General features: G+C 43.9%; 1 protein-coding gene across 4 annotated transcripts in view; it reads left to right on the top strand.

Annotated features, from left to right (window-relative positions):
• CD2AP (CD2 associated protein) overlaps positions 1–2,992 on the top strand; it is a 52,781-nt gene extending 49,789 nt beyond the window's left edge. For 2 of the 4 annotated variants that reach the window (XM_072143703.1, XM_072143702.1), the window contains exons 13-17: positions 216–337; positions 1,498–1,584; positions 1,845–2,047; positions 2,308–2,371; positions 2,818–2,991. In XM_072143703.1, the coding sequence (XP_071999804.1) occupies positions 216–337; positions 1,498–1,584; positions 1,845–2,047; positions 2,308–2,371; positions 2,818–2,859 (518 nt within the window). In that variant the 3' untranslated portion in view covers positions 2,860–2,991. Of the gene's footprint in view, positions 1–215; positions 338–1,497; positions 1,585–1,844; positions 2,048–2,307; positions 2,372–2,817 lie in introns of those variants that run through there. The other 2 variants (XM_072143701.1, XR_011854352.1) reach the window with 2 other exon arrangements.
• Positions 2,993–15,384: the final 12,392 nt, after the last annotated feature.

Below are 15,384 nucleotides of genomic sequence, written 5' to 3'. Positions count from 1 at the left end.
TTTATATATCTGATTCTTGGAGAGCTGGGTGACTACATGTATCGGCATTACAGCTATTACACCTCTTTCTCCTGAACAAAAAACTTTTAAATTTTCCCTTTTAAGAGTTGTGAATGGCCTAAGGGCAAAGATTACAATTTTGGGGCCACAAAACCCCCATCATGCAGCTTCTCACTGCAGAGGGGGTAATCTCTGTGCTCTGCTTACGTTTGCAGCTCACTCCGAAAACAGTTTTGACGATGTGCTCCCTACCTCAGAGAACCTGTCCCACCCCACTGCCAGCAGACCAAAGATGGCCGGAAAGAGACCACCGGGACGCTTCAACGGTGTGCATACTGTAAGTACGCAGGGAGTGCGTTGTGTACGTTATGTCACACAGATCGCGTATCCCATTATGATGGGACATCTTCCCACCATGCATTTCACCTTCATCTGTTCTGAGAATCCCTGTGATCCAATGCGAGCACTGGGCTCAGTATAAGCGCTAGATTTGGTGAGTGCCGTGACGGGGGACTAGGTATATAGGCTCCTTGTTGCATGATCAGGTTGTCGGTGCAGTTCCCTGATCCCCCTGATGGTAATGTGTGCAGGAACGGGCAGGGTTACATACCACTGCAGCATCTGTAGAAGGTCATGTGACCGCAGCATCAGCTGCCTGTACTCACAAAGCTCCATTTGCATGACCGCAGCATCAGTGCCGCAAGCAGCAGTGAAGGAGCTTGGGAGAGAGGAGAAAAGTCTCATGTGTATTTATATGCATAAGCCTTTTTTTTTTTTTTTTCTTTCTCCTAGGAGTAAAACTGCCTGTGTAAGGATTAAAGGAAATCTGCCATTTGCTTTTATGCATTATGAACCGAACACATACTGTACCTTGAGAATTCTGTAGCTACACTGATGCAGAAACATATCTTGTTTAATCCCTAAACTAAGTGGTTTTGCTGAAATACAATTATAAAATTAAAGATCCGGTGCTCTCCTCTTACCCTAATTATGCACTGCTCCAGCCTTGTCCTGCCCAGCATAAGCCGAGAACACGGCATCACTTTGTTGTCCCTGACAGAAGTAATCAATCGCTGCACCATCCCCCAGCTGCTGTGCACGAATCATCCAGCTCAGGTTGTTTAGTCCTGTCTGGACAGTTCAGGCAACTCCTGTTCCTTTAAAGGAACAATCCAGTCACAGCTAATCCATTGTATAATGCACGGTACAGGGCCTGAAGGGAGGAGCAGGACTCATTCTCATTGTGTTCCTAGAACCTGGAGTCCTTCTCCACCCGCTCGGCAATGAATCCGCCATGACTGGAGTGCTCCTTTAATGTGACCTCCCCTAGGCTGGATGGCGGTGCAAGGAAAGAGCAGTTGATCTCCGCTCATCCCAGCTGGTTACCCTTACCTTTCCAGCCTTGTGTCCACCCCGCATAAGGGTCAGGTCTAGCAACTACCAATAATGTCTATGGTACTCGGCCATTGCTAATGGATGCCCTCTTACTACTTGTAGCAAACTAAAGACTTGACTGAGGAACCAAAGGTACATCGTGAGGAAGAGGAGGAAAGTGCCAAACCATTGACGCCCGAAGTGAAGAAGGTATTGAGTGATACTTGCTCCCCGCCTGTTACTACAGACATCAGCCGCTCTCCGGTCCTTATGTGTGTAAGGACAATGCTCAATGCTGTGTACAAGGGGCAGGAAGCTACAACATAGCTACCTGCTCCCAAACCCACTGATCATGTGATCACCGGGACTGCTACAATAACTCCACCCCCTGCGCACCAGCGCCACCTCCTGCAGACCCCATCACATCAAGGTGAAATGTTTTCTAATGTACCCGTGTACCTTTCTTTCAGCCGCCAGTGATCGCAGCCTCCACGCCTATATTGACACCCGTGTCTATCGTGTCCAAACCCAGTCCTGCACCCCTGAGCCCCGTCATTGTGGACACCAAACCAAAGCTTGATGTTCTGGATGGAAAAAAGAGCGAGGTGGAGGAGCTCCGAGCCCAGATCAGCGAACTGCTCATCATAGTGGACGCGCTCCGGAAAGAACACAGGTACCTGGGCCGGCTATGTTCTATCTATGTATCTATCATCTATCTATCCTCTATAAGCTATCCGTCATCGGGCTGTCTCTTGCCGTATACACCTGGTGCCAGCTGCTATATATACACAGTATATATAATGTATATAGCAGCCAGTGGGGGATAGAAGCACACCTCATCAAAGGATGCAAAGTGTTGGAGTTGATGGCGTTCGTCCTCTTTGATCTGCAATGTTTCCTGAATCTAATTGGTCTTTTCTCTCCCACCCCTAGAAATGAGCTGGATAAAATGAAGAGAGACCTAGAAGAGGAGCGGATGCTGCGGAGCAGTTTAGAGGTAAGGGGAAACTTACCCCAGGAGCCATCTAATTGGTTTAGGAACCTCCATATTGTGCAGTTAGAGCGGCTCTGTATACAGATCCTCCTATGTCCTGCTGCTAATGTATCGGTCATAGTTGGCTCCTCCCCTCAATTATCTGACCTTGCCGACTTGTCTATCTATCTATCTATATTATGATATTTCATTAAGCTATGTAGGATTCTGATTTTAGAAACCAGAATTAATCGGCTGTCATCACCAGGGAAATCTCTGGAAGTCCAGACACTTTCCCTGCAGTGGCCTCTATAGGTAGAATTTAGTATTACATTGCGGCCACCTCCACCAAAGCAAAGGCTGCTTGATGACCTTTAACCCGTGCCGCGGATCCCCCACCCCTAGCTCTATATGACCTCATGGACCTGACAAGTTTTAACCCTTCATTACTGTTTGTTTTTGCCTTGCAGAGTGAAATCGACAAGCTGAAGAAGGCCATCCATTTATCGTGAGACTCCGGCCCTCGTCCTCTGCGACCTCAGACTTTCTAGTCCCATGCGGATATTTTCTGTCTTTTCCACATTCCCTGCGGCATGATTAAACCCCATTACCTTACACGGATTTTCCTATTTCCCAGAAGACGATTTATTTTCCTGGATTATTTTTTTGGAATTTTTTTTTTGCCAATAAGACAAAAGGGGCCTTAACTTCCTGTGCTGGATCGGCGACCCTCCCGCGCAGAACTGGGTTTGCTTGAATATACTACTGAACTTGTATGTAAAGAGAGAGAGAGGGGGGGTTGTGTATCAGACTTTTATGAGATACTTATAGTTGTAATTTTATATATATATATAAAAAAAACACGAAAAAGAAAAAAAAAAACCTGTCTATACTCTAAATGAGGGGATGTCCTTTACAAATGATCTGTAATATAGTCCTATCCAGGGGCTCCCGTAGCCTTTAGATCATCGCTAGCCGATATTTTCCTACACTTGGAAAGGGAAATATATAGATTTTTTTTTTTTTTTGTATATTTTAGCTTTCTTACCCGGAATCGGTCCCGGTTGTGCCTGCGCGCGGCTAAGGTATTAATGACAAAGCTGTGTATAATTGGATTTCTATGACATAGTTCTATGTTAATATACTGGATGTCGGAAGCATCTCATATATGCATTTTTTAAAATTCTATATGTATATAAATATATATGTGTGTGTGTATATACCTGGACTTGCACTAGGATGTATACAAGGGATTGTGGATGGGTGCATTTTGGGAGGAGTGTGCTCTAAGTAGGTGGCACACCGGGGTTAACCTATGTGGTGACGAATGGGTGCAAAATCGTGCCACCATATGTCGCCACATGGGGGCGCAGTATGTCTGCGCGTATTCAGAAGCACCAAAGGGTCTGACAAAAATAGTCAATGTGTCGATAGTCACCACCTCTGTCTACAATCCGTGGCCAATCTGCATCCGTTACAGGTGGGTTTAGATAATGACCCCCTAAATTCACAGCCGCGTCAAATTATGCGATGCTGAGAGTCCCCGAAATACAACCAGCACACAGACCCGCTTCTCCTGGACTGGTGACGAGTCCTAAAAGGACTTTTTTTTTACCATTTTTGTATCAATCTCTCACTTTTTTTTTTTCTTTTTTTTTTTAAATATCTCTGCTTGCTGTGGCTTAATGTAAGCATCCGTTATTTGCCCCCCTTGGGTTAAAAGTTCTGGCCTGGTCGTTGTACGATGGAGACAAGGTTGCAACAAAGTATCAGTGATCTGTCTCTTGGTCTTTGGGGGGGTGCTTATGTTGGGATACCCTCTAAACACAAGAGTCGGTGCAGAATCCACCTATTTGAATGCATTTCCTCTTTTTTGATTCTGCCGGGCAGCCACAGATAGCGGAGTTACTACCAGAGAATGGATGAAGCTGTAGCTGGACTATACAACTTGCCTTTCCATACAGGGCCCCCAATCACATGACGAGGCATCCCAGCAGTCAGACCACCCCCAAATCAATTAGGCACATCACCTTTAAGGTGTCTGTAGTACATCCCCTTTAACAATGAGGATGCCTGTTGCATGAAAGCAAGCAGAGATCGATGAGGATTTGATACAGTGTCTAGGGCTGGAGTGTTACGCCTTCCTGCTGGAACTAGATAATTTGCATGTTGTGTAGCCCCGCCCCTGCTTACAGTACACCCAACCCCTGCGGAGTGCACTCGATCCACATAAGATCGATCGTAGCATTGCACTTAAACTGGATTATTCCCGAATTCACCTAGAAATCTCACTCCAGCCATCGCCATCCCCTCCACCCCCGATCAGAGACTCCACACTATGCAATACTTTATACGATTTTTAACCCTTTCCCCAAGGAAAACATGTAAACCTGTTAATTTCTTTAAGATCTAGAAATATGTGTATTTTAATATAAAAAAAAAAAAAACTTCAAGAAACTGGATAAATATTTGGGGTTTTCGCAATTTGTCTTGATGTCTTTATGATTGTCTGTGTGTCGGTGATCGGCGTCTCGTCTGTTGTATTTTTATATTTCTTACATCGGCAGCGCTTATCCAAAATCTGGGAACTAAATAATTGTCTTTCTTATAACTCTGCTGTCCATCGTTACTCTGTTATTCCTACTGGAAATTTAGAAAGAAATTGAAAGTCCTTCTGTCAAAAGGGCAGGTTCATATCTAGTATTGTCAGCTCTCATTGGACAATGTCCACCTTCCCCAGATGTGGTTAGATCCCAGTGTCTATTTATTGTAAATTTCACGGAGGAATAACAGTGGAATGGCACAATCTTGAGAAGTTACTCCAGGATTGTAAATTCATGGGGAAGACAAGACACATGAGAAATGTCAGGTCCCCTTAAAAGGGCAAGGCTATTCCCTTAAAAGGGCAAGGCTATTCCCTTAAAAGGGCAAGGCTATTCCCTTAAAAGGGCAAGGCTATTCCCTTAAAAGGGCAAGGCTATTCCCTTAAAAGGGCAAGGCTATTCCCTTAAAAGGGCAAGGCTATTCCCTTAAAAGGGCAAGGCTATTCCCTTAAAAGGGCAAGGCTATTCCCTTAAAAGGGCAAGGCTATGAGTCGCCCTTTTCTGTCCCGCATTGAATTTTTTCAGCCGCTTCTCGGTAAAATTACCAAAATATTTGATCATATTCCAACATGGCTGCATCACCATTCAGGAATCTGAGAAAATTATTATATGGCAATGACTGTCACCCAATATTATGGTCCAACCTCAAAATTCTCTGCAAAGTCATGATGAAATGTTGTATTCCTGCTGCCACCAATAGAGGGAGCTTATCGCATACTGCAGTATCATAAAGTTCAATGTATAAACTGTATGCAATGAGCTCATGAGCTCCCTCTAGTGGTGGCTGCACCAAAGCTGATATAATATATTATAAAATTGTCATTCCAGAAAAATAATTCACTTTTATGGACTTGTATTTACTGGGCTTATGCTCTGTAGTTAAAATCTGAGCAATCCTCTGCTTTTCCAGGTTCAGATGTGACCATTGTGGCTTATATGGGCCACTAGCTGTGGTTGTAGCTAACCAGCGGTAAACCAGAGAGGGACTACAAGTATCAGCAGCCTTAGCCTGCTGGGATCTGTAGTGCTCTAGTCAGGTCCCAAGCTGCTCATCTCTTTTTATAAAGCTCAGGCCGGTTCTGGACCCAGGTCCGCATGTAGACAATCAGTCCAGTAATGATGATGATGATCTTCATGTAGCAATAAATCCGATAAAGTGCAATGGGGGCGGGGAGGTGATTCTCTGTAAGCTGCTATAATGTTTCCAGCCACGGGAGGAGGTGCCACATGAAATTCCGTTTCGAGAACATTCCAGATCCCACAAAGCTGCATATGAATGGACTGTTTACAGGTGCTGTAATATAATGCAATGCTTTCAGGGCAGTTAATAAAATGATTGAATTTTCCAAAAAAATCGTCTCGAGTCTTCATTAAATCCCCTGCACTTGCCCCTCTGTGTCTTTCTGCATTACTGATAAATGAATTGTGTTCTGAAGTTGATTTGCTAAATGTGTTTTTTTTTTTTTTTTTTAAATTCTAGAACAGCGCCACCCTCATCTACAGGCCGTGTGCGGTATTGCAGCTCATTTTCATTCATTTATTAACACGAGGATGGCACGGTGGATTTTTCTGATTTTTCTTTCGCCCTTGATAGGTACAGTAGCTACCCCTGACCTTTTTGTGCAGGTTTTTTTTTGGTAGTTATTCCGCTAATAAGGCCCCCCTCTAATGGTTAAACTATTTGCAGAATGACTGAACTGAGAATTGTGCTCTTTAGATTAAATTAGAATGGGGATTAAGAAAGAGGGTATTCACGGGCACTACAGAAAGCCGAGGGGCTGACAAGAAGTGAGGGGTATTCAAGGACTGCAGGTGCCATACAGTTTGGTGGTATGTAGTAGCCATAGCTGCAATGTTTTAAAAATCAGTTTGTAAACTTATGCAAATCACCTGATATGAGTGCAATGACACTGAGTCCAACGAGGCCCTGCATATTCAGTGGTGACTTGCATTGCACAACCTCCTTGTTCCTGATTGACAGGTCTCACTGCTACAGAACTGCTTTGTGGAACTTTGGGAGACTTGTGTTACACCATTGGCGACTTCATGTCATGTGACCATCTAAGGTGATGTCATCCAAGGTCCTGTTACATTTGCACAGTCTACCCCATGTATAAATCTGATCACATGAAATCACAGCAGCCTCCATGAAAGATGGGGAGGTGTAGAAGTCCATGGACACTGCTGTAATTTCATACGATTAGACATTGCAAAGGGTGACTACTGAGAGAAAAAAAATTGCACTGTTCAACTTGGTTCTGTTATTGTATCCATGGTGGGTGCAGAAAGTATTAGGACCCCTTAAAACTTTTCCCTCTGTTTCATTGCAATTGGTAACGCCCCCCCCCAAATTTTTTGCTCATGGATGTACACTCTGCACATCATCCTGACGGAAAAAAACTGAATGCATTTCACTCAGATTAACCCCGTACGCTGCTACTTTTACACCATTTTATATCACATAAAAAATGTAATAAAAAGTGACCAAAAGGTCGCACAGACCTCTGGAGTGGAAACGTTGACTCGTCTTCCAAAAAATGACCGATATTTACCGATATTATTTCAGCGCTTCTTGCGCAACTGTTTACATTCCCCTCACCCGCCATATCCTAAACTTATAAGAAGTCATTAGCCTCAGAAGATGGAAAAAAAAAAATTCTGTAAAATTTTTACATTTTTGAAAATGTATTAAAACACAAAACTTGTATAAATTTGGTATCACCGTGATTGTACCAACCCAAAGAATAAAGCAGACGTGCTATATGGAGCACGCAGTGAAAGTCGTAAAAACTGAGCACCCAAGAACGTGATGCATATTTTTTTTTTTTTGGCCCATTTCTCAAGGTTTGGAATTTTTTTCCAGCTTCCCAGTACACGACATGGGATAATAAATAACATCATACAGTTCTGTGCACAGAAAAATGATAACGTTATGGTGGAAAGCGGAAAAAATGAGCAAAAAAAACCCTCTACGTCCTTAACCCTTTCACGACCCGTGACGTAATAGCACGTCACGGGTCGGCCGCGGGTGCATGGAGAGGGCTCACGCGCTGAGCCCTCTCCATAGCCGGTAAGTCTTTGCTGCATATCGAGGTGCTTTCACCTCGATCGCCGCCGGCAATGCTGCCGGCGGCCTCAAAAGCATGGCGGCGCGTGGGCGCCGCCATCTTTTCGAGGATCGCCGCTCCCCGTGACGTCATCGGGGAGCGGCGATCCGTCGCCATGGTAACCTCGGGTCTCGCGAAGACCCGAGGCTACTTCTGGTTAACCCATGCATTACAATGTGCTATCAGCACATTGTAATGTATGAGGAGTAGAATCCCCATATACTGCCATACTGTAGTATGGCAGTATATGATAGGATCGTGCAGACCCCCTAGGGTTAAAGTACCCTAGGGAGTCTGAAAAGTACTAAAAGTAAAAAAAAGTTAAAAAAAAAAAAATTATAATAAAAAACCCTAAAAACTCAAATCACCCCCTTTTCCCTAGAACTGATATAAATATAAATAAACAGTAAAAATCATAAACACATTAGGTATCGCCGCGTCTGAAAATGCCCGATCTATCAAAATATGATAACGGTTTTTCACTGCGTTTAATCCCGTAACGGAAAATCGCGCCCAAATTCGAAAATGGCACTTTTTTTGTCATTTAAAAAAATTAAAAAATTCTATAAAAAGTGATCACAAGGTCGTACAGTCCTAAAATTGATAACATTGTAAACATCATCAAAATCCGCAAAAAACGACACCACACACAGCTCAGTACACCAAATTATAAAAAAGTTATTAGCGCCAGAAGATGGCAAAATTCCCCCCAAAAATTTTTGTACAGGAGGTTTTAATTTTTTTAAATGTATGAAAACATTATAAAACCTATACAAATTTGGTATCCCCGTAATCGTACCGACCCAAGGAATAAAGTGGACATGTCATTTGGGGCGCACAGTGAAATCCGTAAGATCCAAGCCCACAAGAAGGCGGCACAAATGCGTTTTTTTACCAATTTCACTGCATTTGGAATTTTTTTCCCGCTTCCTAGTACACGGCATGGAATATTTAATACCATCTCTATGAAGTGCAATTTGTTACGCAGAAAATAAGCCGTCACACAGCTCTTTACATGGAAAAATAAAAAAGTTATGGATTTTTGATCATGGGGAGTAAAAAATGAAAATGAAAAAACAAAAAAGGGCCAGGTCCTGAAAGGGTTAAGGGGTTAACATATATCACCTTTCAACAAGCACAAATAGATGTTCAGTATTAGGAGTTTCCTGTGCCTTTGCTGCTCTCCACCTGTAGATGGCGCCGGTGTACCGCCATCTGCAGCGTCTTGCTCGCTGTCCGGTAGGTGCAGTGTACGGAGAGGGGTAGCTGTGTCACAATCACTGGGGGGGGCACCACCGCACGGTCTATAGGACACAATGTAACGTGTAACACTTATAGATGGGTTACGTCTCCTGACTGCAACCTGCACATTACTATCTTGTCTCCCGTAGACGTGTGTGGGAGGCGCCATGCTGCGTGTGATGTCATAGTTCAAGCTGCTGTCGCGGTGGGAAATTTAATGGATAGACCATTAGCGCCTCCGCTTATCCGGATATGATGTGAAACCTGTGGTGCTCTTTCCCCTCCACGTTTCCTCATCCTCCATCGGCCAAGATCCAAGTCCCCAAAGCAAAGTATGTGACAAGTAGGAGACGTCTGACTCACCCACCCCCCCATCCTCCTCCCGTCTCCCGTAATCGCTGCACTTGTGCTTCAGAATGATCTACATTTCCACATGACCGATTCCTAAATATGATCTGAATGTCATCGGAAGGAGAACGTCATGTACCGACATATTTTTAGCCACTCATAAACACGTTTCCCGTAAACTTTTTCTAGAATTGTAGGCCATTAAAGTACAAAATATGTGAACCCTAAGGGCTCATGCACATGACAGCTCATGGCCGCCATTGTGGTCTATTGTGCATGGTCATGGTGTGGTGAGCAGACCCAAAGGGCATCTACCACTAGGATGAAAGACTGAGGGGCTCCAGGCTTTATTATCATCTATGGAGCCTGGAGCCCCTCGTGCTCATTTGAATAAAGTTCTTCATCCTGGTGGTAGTTTCCCTTTAAGATCCTGCCTCCTCGGTTCGGCAGCTCGGCCTTATCTGGACATGTTGCTTGATGGATTGCAGAGCAGCCAATCAGGCAGCGTTATGCCCCAAGCAAATAGGCATGGCTGTGATTGGCCAGATGGAAGTGGAGAGTCCCTTTAATTATACTTAATTTGATTCTGCAGTTAGTTTACACCCCACTGCTGGATACAACCACCACCATCATCCCTGACATCATCCATTGTCCTCTCCTTTATTCATCCCTGATGACAAACCCATTTAAGATGTAAAAGCTCCTCATCCAGTTGTCGTCATGGTGCTTCCAGCTTTTTTTTCAAATTTGGGATGTCCTGGCACATGGTCCCTCCTAAATTTCCAACTTTGGAAGGAACGAATGGCATGACCATGGAACCAGTTACCATACTCTACAGTTCGTTAGCCGTCCATCCCATGATCAAGAGCTCCACATGCATTGTCCTACCTAGATTCCCAACTCTTGAAGAATTTAAGACACTGAATCAGTTTCCACTTTATTGGTTCCAGATCCCTGTCCTAGAGAGTAGTATGACCCCGGGGCTGGTTCAGTAATCAGAATGTTTGAGGTACACAATCTCTCTCAATACCCAACCTTTGTCGGACTGAACTTGACCTTAACCATGAACATGTGCAACATGCCCAACCGGGGCTGACACTATGGGGCACATTTACTTACCCGTCCCGTTGACGCTGCTGATCCGGAATGTCCGACGAGGATTCGGAGCTGCCGCTATTCACTAAGATCGTGCGTCCAATTTCTTGCATGTGTCGCTTCCCCTGCTGACGTCCGCTGGAGTTCACCTTCTTCTTCCCGGTGCATGTGAGTGCTGATCTTGCGACACAATTTGTTTTTAAATTCCGCGGTTTGTCCAAATCAGTCGGGTTGTCCAACGTCCACGCCGCCGATTTGTGTCACGATTGCATGCGCCATAAGCCTGGGGCAGTTCAGGGCAAAACGTTAAAAAGTCGGGAAATCCGACGAAAATGCGGTGTTCGGACCCTTAGTAGATGTGCCCCTATATGGGGACAGATGGAGGAGTGGTTGGCTTGATGGCAGCCAGGCCGCAGGTGCGAGCCTTTTGTCCTAGGCAAGACCTCATCCATCCGGGCCAGCAAGGAGAAGCAAGAAGAGTGGGGGGATACGCGAAAATTGTATGAGTGAGGCCCATGATGTTAACGGTCGCCCAGTGAACCACACAGCAAACTGGAATCTTGAAAATCATGCTTCCTTTATTGAAAGAACTGTAGCAGTTACCTGGCTGACAACCCATTCCAGATGAAAAGTGTTTGTCTCACAGGAATCCCAGCCTAGACCAGTGGTCAGCTTGGCTGGCAAGTATCTCTTGTGAGCCGGATTGGCTATGCTGCATTAGATCAGCATACTGTGATCTCCAGACATCTCAGGAGACACGCTAATCTCAAGAGTCAGACTAAACACTTACAACAACAAGCCTGTTCTCGACACTTGGTGGGGGTGTTGTGCCAGGCGGCAAAACTAAGGGATTTTATATACAGTATAATGGATCCTGAGTGTTACAGGCCCTAAATACCTGGAAACCTGAGGTTCCCCAATGGGGTGATGAGTCCCATCAGATCTCTATGGAAAGAATTCCAGAGTTAAATTTATGGCCCAACTCCAGGACACATGACCTTACAGATCTTCTAGCCATTACTACCTGTTTACACCACCCATGGTCAGGCCAACCTCAACTGGATCCATGTTTAATATTAGCAGGAGCCTCCATGAGACACAACACTGTGGTTAAAAAAAACTAGAAGAACTCATGGTAACCTATGGCTCATGCGGTCAGACGTGTGCCGCTGTCAGAGAGTGTCCAGTCCATCACACTCAAGTACTAGAACCTAATGCTTAGTAATGTCCTAATCTCCTTTGATGGTATCCAAGGTCAAGACTCCACTTGGCCACTGCTTAAAGACTTCTTCTGCTTGAGGAGTTCCTGTCACTTAGATCAGCGTAATGTGGCTCTCCCCAATTTACTTTGATCTTCGGATCACAGACAGACAAGGACTTTCCATGTTAAGTTCTAGTAACATGTTGTAGTCATCATGTGAATAGGTCCTTAATGTTTGCTGAGACACTCGGACCCACCTCATCCTTTTTTCTTCTTAGTTTGGAAAAACATAGTGTTTTCCCATATAAAATGGAATCCTAACAAAATGTTATTTTCTATGTACAAAAGGAGGTGATAAAAAACAGTAACATCATCTATTGTCAGTAGTGATGTAATGATGGGTCAGTGTTATCTATATAGAGGTCATTGTACAGTAAGGGGAGGAGATAAGCTGTGACATCATCTATTGTCAGTAGTGATGTAATGATGGGTCAGTGATATCCATATAGAGGTCATTGTACAGGGAGGGGGAGGAGATAAGCTGTGACATCATCTATTGTCAGTAGTGATGTAATGATGGGTCAGTGTTATCTATATAGAGGTCATTGTACAGGGAGGGGGAGGAGATAAGCTGTGACATCATCTATTGTCAGTAGTGATGTAATGATGGGTCACTGTTATCTATATAGAGGACATTGTACAGGGAGGGGGAGGAGATAAGTTGTGACATCATCTATTGTCAGTAGTGATGTAATGATGGGTCCGTGTTATCTATATAGAGGACATTGTACAGGGAGGGGGAGGAGATAAGCTGTGACATCATCTATTGTCAGTAGTGATGTAATGATGGGTCAGTGTTATCTATATAGAGGTCATTGTACAGGGAGGGGGAGGAGATAAGCTGTGACATCATCTATTGTCAGTAGTGATGTAATGATGGGTCAGTGTTATCTATATAGAGGACATTGTACAGGGAGGGGGAGGAGATAAGTTGTGACATCATCTATTGTCAGTAGTGATGTAATGATGGGCCAGTGTTATGTATATAGAGGTCATTGTACAGGGAGAGGGAGGAGATAAGCTGTGACATCATCTATTGTCAGTAGTGATGTAATGATGGGTCAGTGTTATCTATATAGAGGTCATTGTACAGGGAGGAGGAGGAGATAAGCTGTGACATCATCTATTGTCAGTAGTGATGTAATGATGGGCCAGTGTTATGTATATAGAGGTCATTGTACAGGGAGAGGGAGGAGATAAGCTGTGACATCATCTATTGTCAGTAGTGATGTAATGATGGGCCAGTGTTATGTATATAGAGGTCATTGTACAGGGAGAGGGAGGAGAAAAGCTGTGACATCATCTATTGTCAGTAGTGATGTAATGATGGGTCAGTGTTATCTATATAGAGGTCATTGCACAGAGAGGAGGAGGAGATAAGCTGTGACATCATCTATTGTCAGTAGTGATGTAATGATGGGTCAGTGTTATCTATATAGATGTCATTGTACAGGGAGGAGGAGGAGATAAGCTGTGACATCATCTAATGTCAGCAATGATGTAATGATGGGTCAGTGTTATCTATATAGAGGTCATTGTACAAGGAGGGGGAGGAGATAAGCTGTGACATCATCTATTGTCAGTAGTGATGTAATAATGGGTCAGTGTTATCTATATAGAGGTCATTGTACAGGGAGGGGGAGGAGATAAGCTGTGACATCATTTATCGTCAGTAGTGATGTAATGATGGGTCAGTGCTATCTATACAGAGGTCATTGTACAGGGAGGGGGAGGAGATAAGCTGTGACATCATCTATTGTCAGTAGTGATGTAATAATGGGTCAGTGTTATCTATATAGAGGTCATTGTACAGGGAGAGGGAGGAGATAAGCGGTGACATCATATATTGTCAGTAGTGATGTAATGATGGGTCAGTGTTATCTATATAGAGGTCATTGTACCGGGAGAGGGAGGAGATAAGCTGTGACATCATCTATTGTCAGTAGTGATGTAATAATGGGTCGGTGTTATATATATAGAGGTCATTGTACAGGAGGGGGAGGAGATAAGCTGTGACATCATCTATCATCAGTAGTGATGTAATGATGGGTCAGTGTTATCTATACAGAGGTCATTGTACTGGGAGGGGGAGGAGATAAGCTGTGACATCATCTATTGTCAGTAGTGATGTAATGATGGGTCAGTGTTATCTATATAGATGTCATTGTACAGGGAGGGGGAGGAGATAAGCTGTGACATCATCTATTGTCAGTAGTGATGTAATGATGGGTCAGTGTTATCTATATAGAGCTCATTGTACAGGGAGGGGGAGGAGATAAGCTGTGACATATATTGTCAGTAGTGATGTAATGATGGGTCAGTGTTATTTATATAGAGGTCATTGTACAGGGAGGAGGAGGAGATAAGCTGTGACATCATCTATTGTCAGTAGTGATGTAATGATGGGTCAGTGTTATCTATAAAGAGGTCATTGTACAGGGAGGGGGAGATAAGCTGTGACATCATCTATTGTCGGTAGTGATGTAATGATTGGTCACTGTGATCTATATAGAGGACATTATACAGGGAGGAGGAGATAAGCTGTTACATCATCTAATGTCAGTAGTGATGTAATGATGGGTCAGTGTTATCTATATAGAGGTCATTGTACAGGAGGGGGAGGAGATAAGCTGTGACATCATCTATTGTCAGTAGTGATGTAATGATGGGTCAGTGTTATCTATATAGAGGTCATTGTACTGGAGGGGGAGGAGATAAGCTGTGACATCATCTATCGTCAGTAATGATGTAATGATGGGTCAGTGTTATTTGAACAGAGGTCATTGTACAGGGAGGGGGAGGAGATAAGCGGTGACATCATCTATTGTCAGTAGTGACGTAATGATGGGTCAGTGTTATCTATATAGATGTCACTGTACAGGGAGGGGGAGGAGATAAGCTGTGACATCATCTATAGTCAGTAGTGATGTAATGATGGGTCAGTGTTATCTATATAGAGGTCATTGTACAGGGAGGGGGAGGAGATAAGCTGTGACATCATCTATTGTCAGTAGTGGTGTAATGATGGGTCAGTGTTATCTATATAGAGGTCATTGTACAGGGAGGGGGAGGAGATAAGCTGTGACATCATCTATTGTCAGTAGTGATGTAATGATGGGTCAGTGTTATCTATATAGAGGTCATTGTACAGGGAGGGGGAGGAGATAAGCTGTGACATCATCTATTGTCAGTAGTGATGTAATGATGGGCCAGTGTTATGTATATAGAGGTCATTGTACAGGGAGAGGGAGGAGAAAAGCTGTGACATCATCTATTGTCAGTAGTGATGTAATGATGGGTCAGTGTTATCTATATAGAGGTCATTGTACAGGGAGGGGGAGGAGATAAGCTGTGACATCATCTATTGTCAGTAGTGATGTA

Source organism: Engystomops pustulosus, chromosome 3, assembly GCF_040894005.1.
Source record: "Engystomops pustulosus chromosome 3, aEngPut4.maternal, whole genome shotgun sequence".
Classification (NCBI taxonomy): domain Eukaryota; kingdom Metazoa; phylum Chordata; class Amphibia; order Anura; family Leptodactylidae; genus Engystomops; species Engystomops pustulosus.
Note: the sequence above shows the minus strand (reverse complement) of the source record. Positions and strands in the feature narration are given on the sequence as shown.